At 47.8% G+C, this 24,573-nt stretch overlaps 1 protein-coding gene across 7 annotated transcripts in view; it reads right to left on the reverse strand.

The window, feature by feature from the left end:
* Positions 1-4,496: 4,496 nt before the first annotated feature.
* Positions 4,497-24,573, reverse strand: part of LOC142019875 (uncharacterized) — a 72,648-nt gene continuing 52,571 nt past the window's right edge. For 6 of the 7 annotated variants that reach the window (XM_075007269.1, XM_075007242.1, XM_075007226.1 and 3 more), the window contains 8 exons: positions 23,464-23,530; positions 20,345-20,439; positions 16,802-16,930; positions 14,008-14,122; positions 12,536-12,673; positions 11,104-11,270; positions 9,694-9,782; positions 4,497-5,756 (listed from right to left, as the gene is read on the reverse strand). In XM_075007269.1, the coding sequence (XP_074863370.1) occupies positions 5,561-5,756; positions 9,694-9,782; positions 11,104-11,270; positions 12,536-12,673; positions 14,008-14,122; positions 16,802-16,930; positions 20,345-20,439; positions 23,464-23,530 (996 nt within the window). In that variant the 3' untranslated portion in view covers positions 4,497-5,560. The remainder of the gene's footprint in view (positions 5,757-9,693; positions 9,783-11,103; positions 11,271-12,535; positions 12,674-14,007; positions 14,123-16,801; positions 16,931-20,344; positions 20,440-23,463; positions 23,531-24,573) is intronic. The other variant, XR_012647220.1, reaches the window with a different exon arrangement.

A 24,573-nucleotide genomic window follows, 5' to 3' on the forward strand; every position in this document is an offset into this window, starting at 1 on the left:
GCCATTAGGGTTAAGAAGATGCTGTGTTCACAGCCTTATGATGAGCCACTGATGGAGATCCAGGCAGATAGAAAGCAAGCTCTCCACCTATACATTGACCAAGGTTTGATGGCCCATAGTCTATAGATACCAACAGTTAAAGTGGCCTGGGTTAAACTGAGTGGCAGATGTGAGACCACTACAGCGAGATGGGATGTGAGTCAGGTACTCCATGAATCTGTAGTAGCACCCCTGACTGGAAGTGGAGCTCAGTCACGCATAAGTCGCCTGCTCTGTCAAGATGCTATTTTCAAACATGGACAAGTTGCTATTTAGTTGCCCAGTACCAAGTGCCGGTGTTTTGAAAATATGTTGGCGAATGGCACCGACAATGGTGACATACTTACAGCAAGGCAAAGGTAGGAAAGGAGGTTCAACCAAAAGTAAATTTGCCAAAAAAAAATATATTATTCAGGGCCCCAACACTGTTCATGAATTTGGGAGAGTCAGCAAATAGCTGTAGCTGGAAAAAAAAATTAGAAATGTTGGTAGTTTTCTTTCTGCACTTTCCAAAATGAACTGTGTCAATATGTTATGTAGGAAAGGTTTTCAACCAACGATGTGGCTGTTTTGTTTAACCAGAACAAAAATTTCTGTTTTCTCTTGTTTGGTCAAAGGGGTGGGGGTGGGGCTAAATAAAAGCACCCATTTTGGTTTTAAAAAAAAACGAGTATTTTGGGTTAATTTTATTTTATTTTATGTTTTGGTTCAGCCACCAAATGGAAATAATAATTATTCACTTGATTTTTCATCACAAAGGGCTTGTCTAGCTGGCAACACCTGACCTGAGAATGAGATTTTTTATACACATCATCTTGTGAGTGCCGCTTAGAGTGGGGCTTGTCTGAAGAAGAGACAGACTCTGCAGTGTCTGTGCATTGGAGCCTTTCCTGCCTAACCTACAAGGTCTCTGACTGGTGAAGATGGGCCACCTCGTGCTCCTGTCTGAGTTGTGGTTGCTGTTTAGTACTAAGGACACTCTGCCCCTCTCCCCAGAAGTACTGAAAAGAAGCTGTAACTTTACCAAGCTCTTGTGAATGACAGACTGTGATCTCTAGTGATACCACTTATAAGTCCCGCAGTGACTGGATCGCAAAACCGCATACATGATGCTAACAGACAGACTAGGAGAACCACTCAATGGCGTTAGTTGGCTGTTAAGCAGGTACAGAGAACCTGGCGTCTCCAAAGAGCTCCTTTGCGCTGACTATCCCATACAAATGCTTGGCGTGCCAGCTCCCTCTGGAAGGGATGGTGTTAGCCTATGGTCAAGTGAGATGCCGCCTATGCACTTGTATTAATACGAGATTTCAAATGCTAGGACAGAGCCCACCGGTGACCAGACTTAGAGCAGCTGAAAGCAGCTGGGTTCTTTGTTTTGTGTTTGGTTTGCACAGTAACAGGAGGAGTCAGGTTACCACTTAATTACTTTATTTATCTAACAAGTTAATCTCTTACTGTTACAATGCTGCTTTATTTGTTTACCTAGCGAGTTAAGCTCTTGTGGTTACAATTGTTACAAGGTTTATACTTTGATTACAAATAGCTAGCATACACTCTAATTCATAGATCTGTACTTGTTAAATGCGCGCAAAAAGAAATGAAAAGTAAAATACCTAGCAGGTCTTATTCTCACCCCTGCGTTACCAACATGGCTTGGCCAGTTTCTCTCAATCCCTTGGGAAGATGTCCTTTGTCCCTTTTTCGCCAGGAGTCGGGTGTCCCTGGGGAGACCACACCCTCCTGTCCAGCAGGAAAGATGATTGGAGCTCAAATAGGGGGTCTGCCGGACCCCTCTTTTATACCCATTCGGTCACGTAGGCGTCGTCCTTGTTTCAATTGAATTAAACTGTCTAATGCTGGTTCTCACAGGCAGTTCAAGGGCGTAGTTCACACCTGTGAGGTAGACACTTGAGGGCATTTGTTTCTTAATGGGCCAGAGATTTTCCTCGTGTCTGGGACCAAGCAGTGCAGGCGAATCAACTGATGGTAATCAGCCAAGGGCAGCCCGAGGCCTGGCTGTTAATTAGCCCATTGTTCTTATTAGCTTTGTTCCGGAGCTTCAAAGACTGTGGATCTGTGCCCTTGGGCATTCCAGGGCTGGGCTATTCCTTTTAACCGTTTCATGCTCTGAAGCACCTAGGGAAGGCCAGATGGAGTTGAGCAAAAAGGTGGGGGGATTCTGTCTGGCTACAGATAGAGAGGGGGAAAGGACATTTTCTCTCTTGTCAGATTTTAGTCATTGCTTGGTTGGCCTTTTTTATTTCACCACAGTGAGAGGAACCAGGGCTGCCTTCCCACCACCCCGGAGGCAACTATGAGGCCGGCCACTGGTAAGAGATAGAGGTGTTATACACAGCGTCAGTATTGAATTCCCATGGCCTTGGAAGTGGTTGCTGGATCCTGGGCTCTTGCGCTTGGGAGACTGCAGCTGGTGGTTCTGCTGCCTGCAAGTGGCCTTCTCTTAGCTTCTTTCTCGCTGTGACTTGCTCAGCAGCTTTCTGTAGGACCTAGCTCCAGCTTCTCCTTTGTTCTGTACTCAGATAGCAGGTTGCTGCCTCACTGAGCTCCCTCCTGGAACTTCGTCTCCTCCCTCTGAGTGCTGAGGTGCTTTTCTCGTGCTCTCAACCCCTGCCTGGATCTCGGGCGCTACCAACTCTTTCCCATCCCCAGCCTGCGCCAGGAAAGAGAGCTGCCCCGAGAGGACAGCAAGGGTGGTCACTGCAGAAACCTTTATCTTCTGGTTTCCTCTTAGCTACCACATGTTCCAGTGCCCAGCCCAGGTGGTTGTAGGGAAGATCAGAGCTGCCTCTTGCTTAATGTGGGTGGCTGAAACCCTTTTATGAAGCAGTGATTTCTACCCCACCCCTTTCCTGGGTGTCAATGACGCTGAAAAGCTAGCGTTCATCTTCTGCCTGAAACCCGGGCTGCTGCTGCTGCTGGGAAACCGCCCCTCCCACCAAACTCAATCAGAGTCCTTCCCCCAAGCCACACGCCCTTCTTGCCAAAGGTAGCCACAGGGGTCTAGAGTAAGCTGTCTCAGCTGTGCTCATGGAATATTTTAGCTAAACTATCCACCGTTAGGTTTGAGATTAGTAAATGGATCTGCTAGCAATATGGTTGTGGGTGGCACAGGGAGGTGCACGAGAGGTAGGGGTTAATTTGGATCCAAGGCATCTTTTATAGCCCTTCATTTTTAAATAGCCTAAATGCCTGATTAGGCACTTTCATCACTAAGGTAATGTGGGGGGGGGGGGTGTATGGTTCTTGCACTGCTTCTACCAGAAAAGGCATGGTGGCACCGGCGGAGGCTGCCTCCTGCGTACACAAAGCTGGTGGAAAAGGGGTTAGCTCGATGGTAGCTGGTGCAAATATGTGTACACAAGTAGGGAATCACGCCCCAGCTTGTAGTGTAGACCTAGAAATGAGTGCCCCTGAGACTGCCTACCAGACAGAGGAGATTCCTGCTTTGTGTCCGGTGGCACAAAGCATGACATCTGCCGCTCAAAGGTGAGAGAAAAGCTAACCAGCCACCGATGCTGGCCCTGCTGCCGAATTCAGCCAATGAGTCCCTAAACTCCAGAAGACTGGGCCCCTGTATGACTGCAGGGCTAATGCTCCACACACACACACACACACACACACACACACACACACACACACACACACACACACACACACACACACACACACACACACACACACACTGCTGCGACTATACACCAACTGCTCGCTGTCAATACACAGGGAGAAGGTTTAATTGCACCAGTTGCCTGAAAAGCGAACATCCCCAAGGACCAGGGTGTAAAGTTGCAGGCTTGAGACTTATAGACCTAGTGAGGAAAAAAAAAATTAGCCGGATCACTGAGGGACACACGCTCTGAGCCCTGTGTTACCACAGCTGCTGCTCCCAGCTTATGTGAAAATGGCCCCTTCTCTAAGCCTGTTTTAACCACTGTCAGCAAGTTCAGGCTGAACCAGGAACAGGCTGTTTCACTAACCAAATGCTTCGATCTAACTTGCAAACCCCCTTGCGTGTCTTCTGAGTATTATGGCAAACAGATAGTCTTGTACAGTGGCTCTTGCAAGGTCAGCTAGGAATTGGGCTAAAGTTGTTGCCTGACCTGAAAATGGTTGGACTGGTGGTACCTCGCCCCAGGTCTGCAAAGATATAGAGGCTCCTGTTATACAGGGGCCCAGCAGTAGCTCACTGATCTGGCTCAGTGACTCCTGTTAGGACCGACAACCTCCTACTCCTCTCACGTGGGCATTATGTCACCTAATATATAAATGGCATATGTCATCTGAAATCTACTGACATGCTGGGCACTAATGTTACTGTGAAATGTTTGTGAAATTATGGATACACTCTGGCATTATGTCTTCGAGCCAGAACAAACAAAGGAGACGGATTCTACCCCCCTCCCCCCCAGCCCCACCTGAAGGGAACAGAAAATATGGTGGCAGATGCCCCAGCCAGGAAAGGGGATTGGATCTGCTGCCTGTGGGTCAGCCAGGGGCTCACCCTTCTGCCGCTTTGTAAGGGGAGAGGTGTGACCCCCTAAGAGCACCACAATACCAGCTGGCATAAGCCCACTTATATAAGATGGCTAGAAAGAGATTATTTATTGGGTATTGAAATGCTCCATCACCAAGCAGGATGCATTGAATTAATGGGTCAAAGTTGTTACGGCCTTTGGTAATGAAGAGATGGATGCTGGAAAAGCTCTAGGTAGACGGATGGTTTTGTGGGTAAGTGCTGGGCTGGGAGCTGGGAAATCTTGGTTCAGTTCCCTGCTGTGCTACAGTCCCATGGTAACCTTGGGCAAATCACTGGATCTCTGTGCCACATGTCGCCGCCTCTGTTATACAAGAACAGTGCTTCTCTCCCTGCTTTGAAATACAGGACCAGTGCTTCCCTACCTCAGTGGGTACTTGTGAGGCTATATCCATTTGCATTTCAGAAGCAGTTGGTCATTGCAGAGGGGCTAAACAATTCTCTAACTATTTAGGTCCCAGCATGCAAAGCTCTCCTTCAATCACTGGGCCATGTCATAGCACTGCGCGCCATGTTTGACAGTGGGCTGCTCTTGGACCCGTCTATACATAATAAGCAGATTGTCTCAGCTAGCTGTTGTTTTGCTGAACTGGGAACTCACTTCAACTCGCTGGGCAGATTAGCTTCTACACTGTGATGGTGGGAGGAAGGAGAACAAGCTTTTCGGGAAGGTGTAAGCCAGGATGTTTTGGCACCCTGATTTTTTTCCCCCTGCATTGTTGGAGGTTTAGTACCAGATATTGTCTGTGTGGCTTCGGAGGGACTGACAGTGAGGGATGGACAGCTGAAGTCACATTGCACCCATCCTTCTACTCACAACCAGTCGTCATTGACACAATCAGAGGCCAGCACAGTTCCTCCCAGAGTTCTGAGACAGGCCCATGCCAGAGACAAGAACCAAACGTCACGGCGGTGTGGTTGGAATGGAGAGGTAACAGCTGCTGGAACTCTGGAGTGCCAGCTCTAATTCATCGTCCACATCTTCACCTCTGGCCAGCTCCTAGCCTTGACCTGTTCCAGGTTCACACTGGCAGCACTGATCTCCTGGGAGACGGGCTCATGTGAACGGAGGGAGAAGCAGGCAGCGAGCAGGCCCATCCGGACGCAGGTATCTGTGTCATGCCCAGCCAGTAGTCCAGCCATGATCCCTGCCATTAAACTGGGAAGAGAAAGAAAAGGCTGCTGAGAGCACTGGGGAAAGAGAGACTGAAGAGTGTTAATGTGCAAAACAAAGCTAAGAGCCAAAAGGATCTACAGAAATCAACCTACAAGCAGCAGAAACTGGGATGGGGGATTTAACAAGGGCTTGAGGATCCCTAAGGCAGACTGAAAAGTCCCCTCTCTTGTTGTGTCCCAACCTCAGAACCTTGGCTCACATTCTTTTAAAGGCAAAGGATGTCACATCCTGGAGATATCCCTGCCCAGACTTTAAAACAGTGAGTGCCCCCGCACTTTTATATCGTCCCCGCATGCCACTGCTTTTGGGGCGGCCAACCCTCCAGGATTATTTTAGAATTAAAGATGAAGACAAGGAAGAAGGGAAAGATGAGGAAGAGAGGTGGTGATGGAAATCCTAAATGTAGAAAAGGGACGGAGAGTGGGGAGGATGAATGGGAAGTCTTATGTTCTGGGAGAATGGAAGTGATATTTAAAAAAAACAAAGAGATACTGCTAAAATCCGGGGAGGGGCTTAGGGCTTTAAAGCAGAGCTCTCATGCTGGCAGGGCGAGGGAGTTTTTCTCAGCTAAAGGCAGTGCTTTTTTTTTGTACTGGCAACTCTGCAGCTCCAGACGCAGGATTGGCTGAGGGGTCGGGGCAGGGAGTCGGCTGAGGACCAGCTCCTCTTTTTTTACAAAACAAAACAAAACAAACCCAACAACACTGAATAAAGGAGTCCTGTAAACTTTCAGCCAGTGGTTCTCCTAGAGCTTTTGCAGGCCTCATTTGCCTAGTTAAGGTCACTGTAGCAGTTGGGCCTCCTCAGGTCGGGGGGGTAGTGGGGGGCTGCAGATGACTTCCCTTGCTCAGTCAGGAGAGCACTCTGCTGTAGCTGTAGGTCAGCAGAGCGTTACACTCAGTACCAATCTGGCCCTTCACTGGGGAAAGTGGCTATTTCTAAGAGTGTCCAGGTGCTTCTCACCACATCCTAACAGCTGGGAAGGAAAAACTTCCATTTCCTACTTCGACTAATTACCTCCCTTGCTGTTAAACACAAGGCACAGAACGCTGTGGTTTCCGATGCCTTTTCAACCTCTCAACAGCTCCTGAGACTTGGAATAAATATCTGGGGCTGGGGGGGGGCGGGATTTTTCCTGAGCAGTGCTGGGTACTTGCATGCAGTGTTATGTTGCCCCAGCAGTCGGGGCGCAGGGAGCAACAGTGTGACAGTGAACCCAACCGTCAGGGCAGCGGTTCCAAGGGAGCCTTGCGGCACAAAGGAGTTGCAACCTCCTCTTGATCCACTGCCTCCCTCTGCACTATTCCCACCAGTGGCTCCTGCTGGGGCCTGGAATAGCTGTGAGCACCTTCACTGAGCCAGAGCTTGGGCGCCATTCACCACAGCACAGTGAATCTTGGGCGATCCCAGCACAGCTTTCGGACGGTGCAAGTGAACCGAGTCACAAGTATGTTTGCTACTTCTGGTTCGATTCCATCGTTCAATCCCTTGTCACTGCCGGCAACCACCTTGCGGGTTTATACACTGAAACTAATCTCAGCCGGGGTAGCCGTGTTCGTCTGTAGTGTCACAAACAACAAGCGGTCCTGTGGCACCTGAGAGGTTAACAAATGTATTAGGTTATGTGCTTTCAGGGGCAAAACCCACTTCCACAGCTGGGTTTTGTCATGAGCTGTTGTGGGTCTAATAAATGTATTAGTCTCTATGGTGCCACAAGACTGCATAGAAATAAGATTCTGAGATGTGAAGTAGACACACACAAACTGAGCTTTAAGGCCATGTCTACACGTGCCCCAAACTTCGAAATGGCCATGCAAATGGCCATTTCGAAGTTTACAAATGAAGCGCTGAAATGCATATTCAGCACTTCATTAGCATGCGGGCGGCAGCAGCGCTTCGAAATTGATGCGCCTTGCCGCCGCGCGGCGCGTCCAGATGGGACTCCTTTTCGAAAGGACGCCACCTTCTTCGAAGTCCCCTTATTCCCATGAGCTCATGGGAATAAGGGGACTTCGAAGTAGACGGGGCCCTTTCGAAAAGGAGCCCCGTCTGGACGTGCCACGCGGCGGCAAGGCTCGTGAATTTCGAAGCGCCGCTGCCGCCCGCATGCTAATGAAGCGCTGAATATGCATTTTAGCGCTTCATTAGTAAACTTCGAAATGGCCATTTGCATGGCCATTTTGAAGTTTGGGGCACGTGTAGACGTAGCCTAAGAGAGCAGATCAATTTAATAGGATGCTCTAGGAAAACATTTAGGGCTTGTCTACACTACCACCCTCCTTCGAAGGAAGGATGGTAATTAGGGTGTTGGGAGTTTACTAATGAAGTGCTGCCGTGCATAGGCAGCACTTCATTAAGCAAATTCCCCCCCGCCCCCCCCCGCAGCAACTTCGAAATACCGGTGCATGTCTAGCCACGGCTCACCCACCGGGACTTTATGAGCAAAGGGACTTTGTAGTTGCCCCAGCACTTCGAAGTACCGACGGGTGCACTGCAGCTAGACGCGAACTGGTACCTCAAAGTTTAAAACTTCAAAGTTGCTGCAGGAGCAAATTTGTTTAATGAAGTGCTGCCTAGGCACGGCAACAATTCATTAGTAAACTCCCAACACCCTATTTACCATCCTTCCTTCCAAGGAAGGTGGTAATGTAGACAAGCCCTTAGTACTCCTCAGACATATCCTGGACAATATCTGGAAAGGGAGAAGTTAAAAGCAAATGGGAAGCTTAGTTAATTGTTAAGAGAGAGCAAATAACTTGTTAGGCCACTTCTAACAATTATTCTGGAGGAGGTTAGGTCATTGCTCGGTGCATTGTGTCCAGTTGTGGTCACCCCCCCCGACAAGATGTGTCTGAGCTGAATAAGTCTAGAGAATTGCAATGCTGTGGGACAGAGAGACGGCAGGATTTACATGTGTTGAGTGATTGGAAACACTGGAGATTTGACAGAAGTATTCAGAATTTTTGTTTCCATGAAACCTACAAGTCCTTTTTTTTGCTGTCCTCCAGTATGAGAAAGGGGGAGGCTAATCACTCCTTTAGATTAGTGGTAAATAGATGTGGGGAAACTGCCTCGCCCAGTCTTTCGCGACAGCGCATGGCAGTAAAATATCAGTCAGTCATTGCAGTTTATGACAAAGGGGCTGGATAATGATAGCTGGATCATGCAGCTATACGAGACAAAGAAGATGATAAACTCTTTGAAGATATAAGTTGACCACTATAAGGTCAGTAATGCCTGGCCTCACTGCCCCAAACTACACCCTGGCATCAAAGATAGGTTACATCATACACTTGACCTCTTCTGCAGCATAAGGTACCAGACACGCCCCCTCACGCAGAAAACTGGACTTGATGAACTCAGTTCATATGGCAGCTCCTGCTCTTATGCCATTTCCTGGCTCAGGTGGATCCTGCTTCTAACAAATCTTACAGTGAAGGTTAACTAAGTCTCCCTTCCATTTTGATGGCTGCTGTGGTACTTCAATAACCACTAATTTCAAAACCAATGAGAAATCCTGTGGGACCTTATAGACGAACAGATATTTTGGAGCATAAGCTTTCGTGGGCAAAGGCCCGTTTTGTCAGATGCGTGAAGTTTGGCAGCCCAGCACAGCCCAGAGTAAGTCAGAACTTGTAGCCCTGCTGCTAGCACCTAGAATGCTGTAGCACGTATTCAGGCTGGATGTGGGAAAAAGAGGATGAGTGGCCAGACATTAATTAAGCTGTTACAGGCAAATTAATTCTTAGCACACATTGTGGGGAATGACATCCCTTACCAGGCAGACTGAGTGTTTAATTTCCAAGTATCAGAGGGAAATCAGTGTGAAAGTTCCTGTTAAAACTTCCAGACTGGAATGCAGCTGTGAAGATAAAGGAATCCCCTAACTGCATCTTTTGTCTGGGTATTTTGGATATACCTGTCACCTGCTCCTGAGACGTTCACAATCTCTTCCCTGGAGATGGGGATTGCTGGGTAGTGGGAGGCCCAGAGCTCATCTGCAGTGTTCTGTAGAGGGAGAGAAGAAGGAACATTACTAGGAACCCACCAATGGCCAGAAGCAACTTTTGGGCCTGGCTGATCTTGCCCACAGCTGCCCTGCCCCTATATTTAGAGTCCAAGTAATATTTCTGCATGTTTTGAATCACAGTCACTTTGCCTACGTCTGTGCCCTTTCAGGATTCACTGTCCACCAACACACATACAATTGAGTTTTACTGGCACGTAGGTTAATTACTCACCCGGAAAGCACGTTTTAAACGTGTGTTCTGTGATCCCTCCACAGATAAGAACCACTGTGGCCCCTCCTGAACAACTGTTTGGTGGCAAGCCACACCATGACTGCAGCATCTGCCTCAGTTTCCCTTTAAGAGTACCCGGTAATTCCTTGCAAACTTATCCTCCAGTCCTTTAATGTGGGTTGTTACCAAAAACATATTTCAAATCATCCAAAACTAAAGGGCCATAGTCCATTTCTCACACGCCAGTACAGGGTATTTAAAAATCCAGAAACATGAAACCCCCAATACCACACTTTTAGCTCTGGTGCTGGGACCTAGGCTGCTGTAGCATGTATTCAAGCTGGTTCTGGGAAAAAGAGGATGAGTGGCCAGGCTCATTTTTAGTACCTCACCTAGGCTTCTCGTCAGTCCTCCTCCTTCTTTCTGCCAAGATAATCACCCCAGCCCTTCTAGCAAGAGTCAAGTCCAAATCTCCCCAGCAGGAACCCCCAGAGCCTCCCTCATTCCCTGGACCTTCTCACTGTTTCCCCTGGACCAGCTCTCTATATGGAGGCTGGTATCCTCGGCTGCCATTCCTCTGTCTTCAGACCTTGGCTGCAGCTTAGATATCAGCAGGCAACTCCTCCAGCTGCTCTATGGCCTTCAGCCTTGCTCCTCTGGCTGGCTTGGGGACACCAAACAGCTACCAAGCCTCTCATGCCATTAGCGTTCTCCCAGGAACTTCCATTATCCCCCTGTTTCTGGAAGCTCCCACCTGCCCTTTTCATGACTAAGGCTGGGCTCTAGAGAGCTTTCTCTCACCAGCTCTCCCGCCTCTTTCAGATTCTCCTTCATCCTTTATCGCCCTGGGTGCTGCCTCTTCCTCCTAACTGGCCCAACGGAGAGCACCGCTCTGGCACCGTGGACCTGGGCCTGCCTCCTTTGCCACCCTTTTACACACAGTGTCCTGGGAGAGGAAGGCTCAGTTACCTTTATTAATCTGCAGAGCTGTCCAGTGCCACCCTCTGGGGACAGGTAAACATTCAGCACCATCAATAAAGGCTTGAAGAGTCACTTCTATGCTGGTGGTCTCCTCCCGAGCCCCCTACCTTTCTGTGTGCCGCACAGCACAGCGAGATGCTCCCTTCCACTCTCCTGCCGCACAAGAGGACTCCATGCATGCCCAGTGTCACCACCACGCAATGCAGGTGTGTCAGCAAGGGGCGGGTCAGGGTAAGTGCAGTCCTGACAACGTCCTCCAGCCTGGCTGGCAGCTCTTCAGACAGCATTTGGGAGAAAAGCCACGACATCACTTTAGACCACAGAGCAGCTGACTTGAGCTTTTCAAGGCAGCGGGGTGCTGGCCTAGTTGTGAGCGGCTTACAGAGGCTCGCTTCAGATTGACAGTGATCATGGAAAATGCTGACAGCACGGGCCAGAGGCAGCCATGGAGCTGACGTACTGTGCAAACTTCCCACTTGCCACTGTGCTGCTCTCTCCTGACCTGCAAACCTCTTCTTCCTCCCCCACCCACTGCTGTTCCAATCCTGAGCTGCCACGTAGTCCCCCGAAGTGCACCTCCAGTCTGAAACCAGGCTACCGATGCTCACAACTGTGCTTGTGCAGAGGGGCAAAATAGTGTCATATTGTCGGCGTCTCAATGCCATAGTGCTGGTGTCAGTATATGGCAACGTTTCGCCACCTACAGAAGCAGCATCTTCATGTGAAGGCACATAGTGCCCGAGTGGGATGCATCACTGGGGCATCTGAAATAAACTAGCGCTCCTGTTTGCTTGGTTAGGCTTGTAGTGGGCCTGACACAGTGACTCAATGTCAAGGATATACAGCAACTCCAAACCTGTGGCACTCTCTGCTGGGCGAATTTTGTGCCTCGTCTTAGACCCAGTGCTCCCGGTAAGCTGAGCACTTGGGCAGCCACCCAGGGGAGAGGCAAATGCTGCTCAGCTGATTGGCAGAGCGCCCGCAGCCGGCAGCATGTGTTTCTACTGGTGGTGCGCATCCACATATGCCTTAGTGCACATGACAATATTTATTGGGCACATGAATGGAAAAAGTTAGAGGGAACGTGTAAGAACGTGCGGTGATTTTGTGAGGTAGCCTAGACGCCTCGTTAGCTAACCGGTGCATTTGTTTTAACACACCCAGAAACCCCAGAAGGGAGTATGCCTGTGAAATAGAAATTAACTAAAATATTTCCCTGTACCAATCCTAGGAAATCCGTGTTCCCTCAAAACATACACAATGGTTGCCAGCTGCTCTGCTTCACGGAATGGCAGCGTCTAAGGTAGTTCATCACTGCCCTGCTTGCAGGTTTTCTAAAATCTCCAGGTGCTTTGGTAGGTAAAGTTAACTTTTCTGGAGGCAAGCAGCACCGTGACAGAGAGCTCGGCTGCTCCTAGCAGTGCTGGTTCAGCACAGCGGCTGGTGAAAGCACTCCATCTGGAATGGTGGCTGGGAGGGTGGAGCTCCCTCTGTCTTGTCTAGATTATCTGAAAGTGCTTCCCTTGCACCGTAGCATACCTGCTGGCACAGGGTACCCGAGGCTCTGATTTATTGTCCTTAGCTCTCGCAGATTGGGGGAAATGCAGGTCAGCGCTCTCCAGCTGTCTGAAAGGAAGGGCTTCGATGCCTTGTTCTCATCTGTTGGCTCATAGAACACTTCAAAACAATATTGCAGTTGGTTACCTCATGTAACATTCTGCTTCGGGACAGAGCAATTTGTAATGCTCACTGTGATAGGCAGCACGCATTGTAAACTATGTTGCAGCTAGTAACAGAGAGTTAGCCTCCTTAGTCTGTACTCCAACAAAACAAAACAGCAGAAATGTAGCACTTTAAAGACTAACAACATGATTTAATTGGTGATGAGCTTTCATAGGACAGACCCACTTCTTCAGATCAGTTTCATTTCCAATACAGACTGACATTTACAAGGACAGAGGACCAAAAAAAAATTTGCAGTAAAAACTGAGAAAGCAAAGAGGATTGAAGGAAGAGGTGAGAGGTTGGGGGATCCCATAATTATCTCAGACAGGACAATCAACATCCCCCCACCTCTCACTCCCCACCCCCATCCTTCAATCCTGTTTCATTTGTCAGTTTTTATTGTGATTTTCTTTTTCTTTGGTCCTCTGTACTTGTAAATGTCAGTCTGTATTGGAAATGAAACTGATCTGAAGAAGTGGGTCTGTCCCAAAAAAGCTCATTACAGAATAAATCATTTTGTTAGTCTTTAAAGTGCTACATTTCTGCTGCTTTGTTATCTTGTAGCTAACCAAGGATACCCTGTTTTCGGTCCCCCTTCCTACTACAACAGTAATGATTAACCTGCTTTTGGCTCTGGGGAGATGTGATGCGAGGCCTGGCCAGGGATGGGCATTTAGTTTGACAGACAGGCCAGCAAACCAGTCAGCAGGAACTCTCTTTGCTGTCTCTGCCCAGTGACTGAGTCTGGAGAACTGTTTCCCACTGCAGAGCTTCCTCTGACAAAGTTGGAGCAACCATTCTGAAATCTCAGGATGGATTGTGAAGAGCTCACAGCCACCCAAGAAAGGGCCAGTGTATTTCACAGGGGGCAGGGGAGCAGGGAGAACCTTTTCTAAAATCCAAGGCAAATTAAACTGTATTGCTTTGCTGAATGCCAATCTTCAAACCATGGGAGGCACAAAGCATGTAAGTCTGTGCCCACTTCAGTTTTCAGCTTAGCTTTTCAGGTCACCTTTAACCTCTGCTGATCTTCTGTGTGCGCTAGGGGCTGTACATATTCCCCATATGGAAATCTCATGTAGCTGCAGAATAAAACAAACCCTAAGAGCATGTGGAAACATGGGAGAGGGGAAATAACCCGACGGTCAAGACAGTGTTGTTGCAGTCAACTTTCAGCCTCCCATTAAGTTAGCAGGAGCTAAGGGTGCTTAGCGCTTTGTGGGCCATGTTTCAGAATACACAGGATTGCACCTTAAGGGGTCCTCTGGCAGTGAGTTCTTTTTTACCTGCTACCTGGTTCTCTTTAGCGATTTGACAGACGTACTGAATGGTGGCAACTGGCACATTCCCATCGATACATACTAGTGGAGCCGAGCACAGGCTCTCCTGGAACTTGGACACCTAGTGAAAACACAGAACATTGTTCAAACAGGGCAGCTTGATCCAGCTGGAACAGAGTGAGATGAGCACACTTCGCTGATTCAGTCAGGTGGCTAGGATAAATATATGGAGATATACCTATCTCATAGAGCTGTAAGGGACCTTTGGAGGTCATAAAGTCCAGTTCCCTGCACTCACAGCAGGACCCATCACCATCCCTGACAGATTTTTTTTAGTCTATTTGCCCCAGATCCCTAAATGGCCCCCCTCAAGAAGTGAGTGCACAACGCTGGGTTAAGCAGGCTGATGCTCAAACCACTGACCTATTCACTGAATATTGACTGAAACCCTTAGATGCAGGCTTGAGTGACTGAAGCAGGGCATTTTCTTAGAGAAAGCGGGTCTTCCAGGTTCTCATTTTCCCCCTTTTATTTTCCATCCTTCACTATGAAGCCTTGTATCAGACCAGCCTGTTGTTCTCATGGAGGAAGATTACCGGTGACTCCTCTCAAACTCATGACTATTGCTCCTACACAAAGTGATTCATCTCAAGTGAGCAAAATAAGATTCTTCCTCCCCTTTGAGGTCCAGGGGGTGACTTTGCAGAGCTCCCAGTCTTTACTAAGCCAGGGAGTGAGGACCAAATCTCGTTCTTAGATCCCACATCTCAGTCCTCCTGGAGAGGAGCCAGTAAAACTAAACTTTCGTCATGCTCAAGCCAGAGTCACTAGAGAGGGGAGTTTATTCAGACCCTTAAACATTTTATTTCAGTGTCAGTTAGACCCCAAAATACCTTTGAGATGTGACCATTTTTCAATAACAGGTCTAAACCACAAGAGTAGGCTAAAGTCAGACCTGATATCCTCCAACACACCAAGTCTGAATTCAGCCCAACAAGTTTTCTTCATCTCTCTAAAGACTTGTGAAAATGCAAAGAGAAGATGGGTACAATGGTGACAAAAGACTGATGTGAGACAGAAGAGGACATCCCAACATCAGTCTAGCCCCAGACTGCATTATCACAATGACTACCTGCCACCCAAGAAACCCTACAAACACACTGCTTGTCTCAGATCTTGTGTAGACCTGGCCATAAAGTTGATTGCAGATATGTAATTCTAGTTACAGCAACTGTGCAGGTGGAATTGACATATCTACAATTGACTTACCTGGCCATTCTCACAGAGGGAACCAACGGGAGAAATTCTCCCACTGACCTCCCTTACGCCTCGTGATATTGAGCAGTACACGGGTCAGCTGTCAACCCCTGACAGTACAGTTTTGCACAGCCCTACTAGGACATTCCTGGAACGAAGCTATTGTTAGTTCCTCCGAGGATAAAGGTAGGAGAGCCTACTACCAGACTGCAACTTTCATCAGGAGCAAGGTTCACAGTTTCCACTGGCTTTTTCTTGGTTATTATGCAAAGCTCCTGAGGATTAACCATTACAGTATAGGATTCTATTTTTTAAAGCATTAGATTAATAAAAGGAAAAGCTAAGTTGAAAGGTAAAAGCTTCAGAGAAATTCCTGGGTGACCCAAGGGGTTTTTGGACACACATCAGGGAGTATGTTGTCTTTGGTTTCATACAGGCACCAATAAAGCACAAAAAACAGAGCAAAACACAAAAAGTTACTTTAAAAAAAAAAGGTGCAGGGAGGGGAAGCATGGAGAAATTCCCAGGGGGAGGCCTGCTGATAAGTAAATTGCACTTGCCTTCCAAGCCACACTCAGTTGTTAAGTACAGGCTCTTGTTTTGTCAGCAGTGGAATTAGTGGAGAAAGGGGGAAGTGCTGTGGGGTTTATTTCAATGTATCTTTAATCATCACTTGCATTAATGTCCTGAAACTTTCCCTAACCCTCAGGCAAAGAAGAAGAATCTGTTGAAGCTGTGTTTATAAAGCCCAGCTTGCAGCACTAGAAAGGGCGTGATGGGACAAGGATGCAGATTTTGGAATGCTATCGATTTCTGAAGAAGAAATACCATCTCCAGGTTGGGGGCATGATGTTACTGCACGATCAAAAGGGCCTAGAAGGATGGGCTGGGATTAGTTTCTGAGGGGGCTGTGGCATGGACATTATGGATAGGGCAGGACTGGTGACTCTCAGTTGGGAAAAGAACATTGCTGTCTCCATCCAACCAGCTGGAAGTAAGTAACGTTGCTTGGCCATCAGGTTGCTGCCGCACCATTCCACCCACCCAAGCCTGAAGCTGCCCTTCAGCTTCCACACAGTTTGCTGCTGCTTTCAATATGCCACCATCTGCAGTGTATTAATATGGGTACATCTACACTACCCAATAGAACAACCCAGTTAGGGTTGATCTTCCGGGGTTTCCTTTCACACAACTAGTGGGAACGTACAAAATGAAATTATCAGGGGTTGACAGTCAACCCCTGTACTCTTCTTTCTCATGAGGCCTAAGGGAGTTTCTCCCGTCAACCTCCCTCTGTGAGGACAGATAGATAAGTGCATCGTACATAAGTCAAATCCAGATATGACAATTGCATAGCTGCATTTGACTTACCTACAATTGACTAGTGTAGACCTGGCCTATGTGATCCAGGCAACCTCCACCCCACTTGCACTTCAGTGCTCACACATACGTTATCTCTCACACTTGCACTAGGTGCTTGCTGCTGTCACAAATTCAGGCTTCTTCTCAGGAGTGAAGGGCTACAGTCTGATGGCGTCCTTACGTGTTGCTCTGTTATCTGCTGGTGGATGTCCATGTCGCCCAAGCCCAGGCTGAGTTCCCCGCTGCCTGTGATCACTGCACAGTAGGTGGCTGTGCTGTGCCCTGCAAGCTGACGGACTCCTGCCATGTCCTAAAACAGGAGGATGAGTCGTAAATGGAGTAAATTTCCCTTCTCTGCTAAACTCAGATGACATAGTAACAGAGAGGAAGCTGTGCTAGTCTATACACTATCAAAACAAAAAGCAGTCAAGTAGCACTTTAAAGACTAGCAAAATAGTTTTTTAGGTGAGCTTTCGTGGGACAGACCCACTTCTTCGGACCACAGCCAGACCAGAACAGACTCAATCTTTAACGCACAGAGAACCAAAAGCAGTAAGCAAGGAGGACAAATCAGAAAAAGATAATCAAGGTGAGCAAATCAGAGAGTGGAGGGGTGGGGGGAAGGTCAAGAATTAGATTGAGCCAAGTATGCAGACGAGCCCCTATAGTGACTCAGAAAGTTCCCATCACAATTTAAACCATGTGTTAATGTGCCGAATTTGAATATAAAAGTCAGCTCGTCCACTTCTCTTTCCAAAACGGTGCGATAATTCCTCTTAAGTAACACACATACCTTTAGGTCATTGACAGAATGCCCCATTCCATTAAAATGTTGACTAACTGGTTTGTGGATCTGGAGTCTTTTGATGTCTGTTTTGTGCCCATTGACCCTTTGTCTAAGGGAGTTAGAAGTCTGTCCAATATACAAAGCATCTGGGCATTGTTGGCACATGATGGCATATATGATGTTAGTAGAGGAGCATGAGAAAGTGCCCGTGATTTTGTGAGTAACCTGGTTAGGTCCAGTGATGGTATTTCCAGAGAAGATATGTGGACAAAGCTGGCAGTGGGCTTTGTTGCAGAGAAAGGTTCCAGGACTGGTGTTCCTGGGGTATAGACTGTGGCTGTTAGTGAGGATCCTCATGAGGTTGGGAGGTTGTCTGTAGGAGAGAACAGGCATGTCACCCAGGGCCTTCTGGAGTGTAGCATCCTGATTAAGCATAGGTTGTAGGTCTTTAATAATTCATTGCAGTGGTCTGAGTTGGGGGCTGTAGGTGATGACCAGTGGTGTTCTGTTCTTGGCTTTTTTGGGCCGATCTTGGAGTAGCTGGTCTCTGGGTATTCGTCTGGCCCTGTCGATTTGTTTTTTTACTTCTCCTGGTGGGTAATTCAGGTTTATGAATGTTTGGTAAAGTTCTTGTAGTGTTTGGTCTCTGTCAGTTGGATCAGAGCAAATGCGATTGTACCTAAGAGCTTGACTGTAAACAATGGATCTAGTCACGTGTGCAGGATGGAAACTAGAAGGGTGTAGATGAGTATAGCGATCAGTAGGTTTTCGGTACAGTGTGGTACTGATCAGGCCATCCTTGATTAGTACTGTAGTGTCCAGGAAATGTCTCTCTTGCATGTTGTAATCGAGGCATAAGTTGATGGTGGGGTGTAGATTGTTAAAGTCTCTGTGGAATTCTTCTAGAGCCTCTGTACCATGGGTCCAAATCATAAAGATGTCATCAAAGTATCTTAAGTAGAGGAGTCGTAATAGGGGACGAGAGCTATTCCTCAGGAGCTATTCCTCAGCTCTCGTCCCCTATTACCACTCCTCTACTTGAGATACTTTGATGACATCTTTATGATTTGGACCCATGGTACAGAGGCTCTAGAAGAATTCCACAGAGACTTTAACAATCTACACCCCACCATCAACTTATGCCTCGATTACAACATGCAAGAGAGACATTTCCTGGACACTACAGTACTAATCAAGGATGGCCTGATCAGTACCACACTGTACCGAAAACCTACTGATCGCTATACTCATCTACACCCTTCTAGTTTCCATCCTGCACACGTGACTAGATCTATTGTTTACAGTCAAGCTCTTAGGTACAATCGCATTTGCTCTGATCCAACTGACAGAGACCAAACACTACAAGAACTTTACCAAACATTCATAAACCTGAATTACCCACCAAGAGAAGTAAAAAAACAAATCGACAGGGCCAGATGAATACCCAGAGACCAGCTACTCCAAGATCGGCCCAAAAAAGCCAAGAACAGAACACCACCGGTCATCACCTACAGCCCCCAACTCAGACCACGGCAATGAATTATTAAAGACCTACAACCTATGCTTAATCAGGATGCTACACTCCAGAAGGCCCTGGGTGACATGCCTGTCCTCTCCTACAGACAACCTCCCAACCTCATGAGGATCCTCACTAACAGCCACAGTCTATACCCCAGGAACACCAGTCCTGGAACCTGTCCCTGCAACAAAGCCCGCTGCCAGCTTTGTCCACATATCTTCTCTGGAAATACCATCACTGGACCTAACCAGGTTACTCACAAAATCACGGGCACTTTCTCATGCTCCTCTACTAACATCATATATGCCATCATGTGCCAACAATGCCCAGATGCTTTGTATATTGGACAGACTTCTAACTCCCTTAGACAAAGGGTCAATGGGCACAAAACAGATATCAAAAGACTCCAGATCCACAAACCAGTTAGTCAACATTTTAATGGAATGGGGCATTCTGTCAATGACCTAAAGGTATGTGTGTTACTTAAGAGGAATTATCGCACCGTTTTGGAAAGAGAAGTGGACGAGCTGACTTTTATATTCAAATTCGGCACATTAACACATGGTTTAAATTGTGATGGGAACTTTCTGAGTCACTATAGGGGCTCGTCTGCATACTTGGCTCAATCTAATTCTTGACCTTCCCCCCCACCCCTCCACTCTCTGATTTGCTCACCTTGGTTATCTTTTTCTGATTTGTCCTCCTTGCTTACTGGTTTTGGTTTTCTGTGCCTTAAAGATTGAATCTGTTCTGGTCTGGCTGTGGTCTGAAGAAGTGGGTCTGTCCCACAAAAGCTCACCTAATAAACTATTTTGCTAGTCTTTAAAGTGCTACTTGACTGCTTTTTGTTTTGTCAGATGATATAGTTTGTGTTCCCCTGGCAGCTAGCTTTGTGGCAGCCCACCTGCCATCTTCTCGATTCTTGACAGTGCTGTTGGTGGTTTGTTTTTAGGGGGCTAAAGGCACCCAGGTTCCATGGAAACGGGTGCTTAATATAAATTTAGTATATGGAAGTGATAGAGCTCTCTAACAGAATTTGGTAGAGCCCTCTCCCTGCCCCCCACCCCCACTGATTTCCAATGCTCTGCCTGAGGAAGAAAGTGGTCTCCAGGAATTTATATGTAAAATCAGCCAGACCCATCACACAGATGCACAAGACAGCTACTGGACTGAAAAAAGCCAGCCAGTCCCCTCCCAGTACTGGCAGTTTTCGGCCAAAGTTCTGATGCAAGCAAGCACAACTAAGCTATTACCTCAGGTACGTCTGTGCTGCCAGTATTCAGGAGAACAATGGTAGAGGACAGACAGACATGTCCATTTGGATGAGGGTAGGGGATGAGACATGTGCCCCTCTGTACGCCCAAGAATTATCAGTTATCCTCTATGCTCCTCCGAGCAGCTGGCTTTGCATAACCTACCATGTGGCGGCAGTACTGTGAGATGGACTCTGAATGTTCATCCTTCCCCGTTGCTGAGATAAAGAGAGGGGTCTTCCCAAGACGGCTTAAACAGTCTAAAAACAAATGGCAAGGGAGTAAGATTAGAATCCCAGCAGATGACTGCGTGTTTGAGCACAAATTATATCCTGTAAAGGATGAAATCTTTGAGGGAGGTTCTTGAGGAATAAAAACTGGTGCCCTTCTCTGCTACCACCAGTCCCTTTCTAGTACATTTTCTGCAGAACTCTCTGTCAAGGCTCCCTGTGACTACCCATCAGTATGTCTGGCATGGGCAAAAGACAAATTGATATGCTGGTTGTCTGCCACAGAAACTTCAGGCTGTATGGCTCATTTGGTTTGGTAGTTGGAGGACTGAAGAGGTGGGCAAGGAAGATATCGCTGCCAAACACCACCTTTCTTCTTTGGGATTTCACCTGCAGAAGTGCAACCCAGAGTTCCCCTGTACCATTTCTTTTCATGGACTCTGTTTGGAGTGAGCCTCCAAGACTGCATCGGCAGATGCAGGGTGATACTCTGAAACAGCTGTATAGAACAGCACTTTGAAGATACATCTTGGATTCTGAAACCTATGGAAGGCGATGGGCTTCAGAACCTAAGTTCCAGCCTGGGCTACACCTCCAAAGCACTGTCTACACAGCTATTTCTAGAGCACTATTGCATATCCTGCTAACCTGAATCTATCAACCCAGGTTAGAAGACTTGCTGCAAAATGTTGAGTGGATATACCCTATTGCCCCTAGGCTTCCCACACCAATGATCCTGGATGCAGCTGGATGCAGCTGGTGGACTAGAACAGGTTCATGGAGAAGGAGTTTCTGAAGCTATCATAAATATTTCACTTGCTTGAAGTGAGCCCATCCAGCCCTTGGTCCACGATGATTGCAGATTCCCAATAACAATATTTGGGGACTGACTGCAAAGCTTAAACTTGAGGGTTTTAAGGCCAGATGAAACCACTGTGATTAGCTAGTCCGACTTCCTGTATAACATAGACCAGAGAACTTTCCCAAAATCATTCCTAGAACAAAGCTTTTAGAAAAAATCTGCATTCTTGATTACTACCTATAAGTACCTGCATGGGGAACAATTATGGGCTCTTCAGTCTAGCAGAAAACAGGAGCCAATAGTTGGAAGTTGAAATTAGACAAATTCAGACTTGAAATGAGGCAAAAATATTTGACAATGAGGTAAATTAACCATTGAAACACCTTCCCAAAGTCAGAGCGGAGTCTTCAGCAGTGACCCTTTTTAAATCAAGTCATTCCCAAAGCTCCTCTTTGATAAGCTAAATACACTCGTCCCTCACTATACGAGCACAACTGGTTCCCAACTTTCTGCTCGTAGGCAGAAACTCGTAAGAGGGACACTAAATTCCTATTAAGTTACATGTAAAAGTCTCTGATTGGTTCCTAGGGCTCCTAACCCGGGGAAGGCGTGGCAGCAGGTGACGCTGCTTTTGAAGGGCGAGTGAACCTTGGGTTGGGGAGGGTTAAAGGCTGGGGGTAGTTTGGGGCTTTGAGCAGGAAGGAGGGTTAAAAATCTGGTGGCAGGCTGGGGGGATTCAGGCTGCCGCAGTTTGGGGCTGGCAGGGGGAGTTTGGGCTGCAGGGCTGTGGGGGGTCAGGCGGCAGGGCCGCGGAGGTGTCTGGCTGTCTGGCTGTGGGCCGGTAAGGGGGTCTGGCTGCCATGGTTTAGGGCCACAGGGCCGGCGGGGGTCTGGCTGCAGGGCTGCGGGGGTTACAGACGGGGGGGGTCTGGCCACGGGCATTACAGGTGGGGGGGGCATGGGCCCATGGGGGGTACAGGTGGCTGCGGGGTCAGGCTGCAAGGCCACCGGGGGTATAGGCAGCGGGGGCGGGGGTTCAGGCTGTGGGGCTGGTAAGGGGGTCTAGCTGCAGTGGTTTCGGGCTGGGGTGGTGTCAGGTGGTGGTGGGGGTCTGGCCATGGGGCTGGCAGGGGCATCAGGCTGCCGCAGTTTGGCAGTGTGGGGCCACGGGGAGTGCAGGCAGCAGTGAGGTGTCAGGCTGCGGGGCCAGCAGGGGGTCTGGCTGCAGAGGGCTGGAGCTGCGGGGGATCAGACTGGGGGGGTTGGAACTGCGGGGAGTGGGGTAAGGCTCATATTAGCAGGGGGAAGTTCATTCGTAGAGTGTCACTCGTTTAAGTGAGTACTCGTAAATGAAGTACTCGTTTAACGAGGGATGAGTGTAGATTGAGCTCATTTAGCCTACCATTATAAGGCTTGTTTTCTAACCCTTTAATCATTCTTGTGGCTCATCTCTCAACCCTCTCCCATTTATTTACATCCTTCTTGAAATATGGGCACCCAAACTTGGGACACAGCACTGCAGCAGTTGTCAAACCAATGCCAAACACAGAAGTAGCATCACTTCTCTGCTCCTATATGAGATATATGAGGGATTTTTTTTCTCTGAACCTTCTCTTCTTTCCCCAAATAAAGAAATTTTCAAGCTCTGCTTATTATAGCACCAGTAATTCAAATACTCCAAACTGGGGTTGCTGGTACCTATGTCCTTACAGAAGATATCTTATTATTTCCCCCTAATGATCGCGGCCTTGAAGGACCCTTTGTCTGCTTCTCCTATAAATATTTCCAAGGTTGCCCCTTATGCATGGAATAGCCTCTCTGAGTTAACCTCTAAAGCTACTCTGGCTCCTGTAGGAAGCTAAACAAGGTTGACTAGCAAAACAAAAAAGCAGTCAAGTAGCACTTTAAAGACTAACAAAATAAGGTTGACTACATTTGCAGCAGTTATCAGGGAAGACTGATGTTTCTTAGTTTGATTCTGATTTGGAGCCATTGTGCTGTGAAATAGCTACTCGATGTAAAATCAAGACCCTTGTCTGCCATCCCCTTGTAATGCCAGCTGGTTGCATCTTCTCTCCTAATAGATTGTGGACTCTGCAGGGCAGGAACTGTGTCCGCTTGTTGTTTGTACCCTGTACCTAGCACTGTGGGGTCTTAAGGTTGATCTGAAGCTTTGTCACTCCTGCAATACAAACAATACATAACAAACCATTACTTGCATGCCCCCGCCAACAAAACCCTCCACTAAGCACCTGCCAGGTTTCTTCCCACACCTCCAAAAGATCGTCTCACTTTCCCGGCGTTTGTCTGTCCACCAGCCTGAAATCAAATGCGAGTAGAGTTGGGAAAGTTGCATGGAACAGTGAGAGTGTTTAGAGTCGAAACTCTCTGAAACTGACAGCTGTTGAGATGTCAGAACACGAAGCAGCACAAGCTTTCCCATCGCAGCCACCTGTGCTAACTCTGAGCAGAAAGGACTGACCCTCAGAGTAGGAGGGAGGGCAGGGCATGCTCCTAGTTCATTTGAATAGTTTGGCCATACGTGCTGAAACTGCTTACAAGGATGTCAACCAACTGCAGTGTGTTATGTGATCGGAGCAGGTCTGTACTGAGCTAGTGATCACCTCAGACTGGACCTGAGGCTCTGTATTTGATTACCAATCTCTGGGCTGTTTCGTTAGGCGTTATAGGAATTTCCTCCCATTTCGGCAGTGTGGGAATAACCTCCTTAAATCGTCGAATGGATATTGTTCAATTAATCCTCTGCTTTGCACTGCGCGTCCTTCTCTGTGTCTGCAGAAGTGTCTGCTTCGCTGCCCATATCTACCCTTCCACCTGCCCTTCTCTTCTTACATCTCTCCCCTCCCGAGGGCTCTTCTTTCCCATCTGTCTGACTGCTGATTTCTCTCTTCTCCCGTCCATTCCTTCATCTTTTCCTTTCCCATCCCCAGCCTTCTGTCAGTCTGTCACATACGTGGCCTGATACTGGGCTGCAGAGCAAACTCTGCTTTCCCCCTGCCGACCTGTACATTACCTCCCCTGGCTCCTGGTGAGTGAGGGACAGCAGCCCACATGCTCCAGCTAGAAAGAGAACAGGCTAGTTGTCTCACCCTATAGGGCACGTGAAAGCTCTCAAGTCAGCTGAAGTGTCCACATGTATAATCAACAGGTCTTATAGCACTTAGTACACAGTCTTCTCCTGTAGAAGGCTTCTTTCCTGGAGGCCGCGTGCATTATCACTGTTCTGGAAATCCCAGAGATTTTGAGGAGAGGAGGAATATTTTCCAAGCGTGTGTTTAAACATGTGAGTGCTGAGTGCCAAAAGACATGCATGCACATCCCCACCCAGCCCCTGGAGGGCA

This window comes from Carettochelys insculpta, chromosome 1 (genome assembly GCF_033958435.1).
Source record: "Carettochelys insculpta isolate YL-2023 chromosome 1, ASM3395843v1, whole genome shotgun sequence".
Classification (NCBI taxonomy): Eukaryota; Metazoa; Chordata; order Testudines; family Carettochelyidae; genus Carettochelys; species Carettochelys insculpta.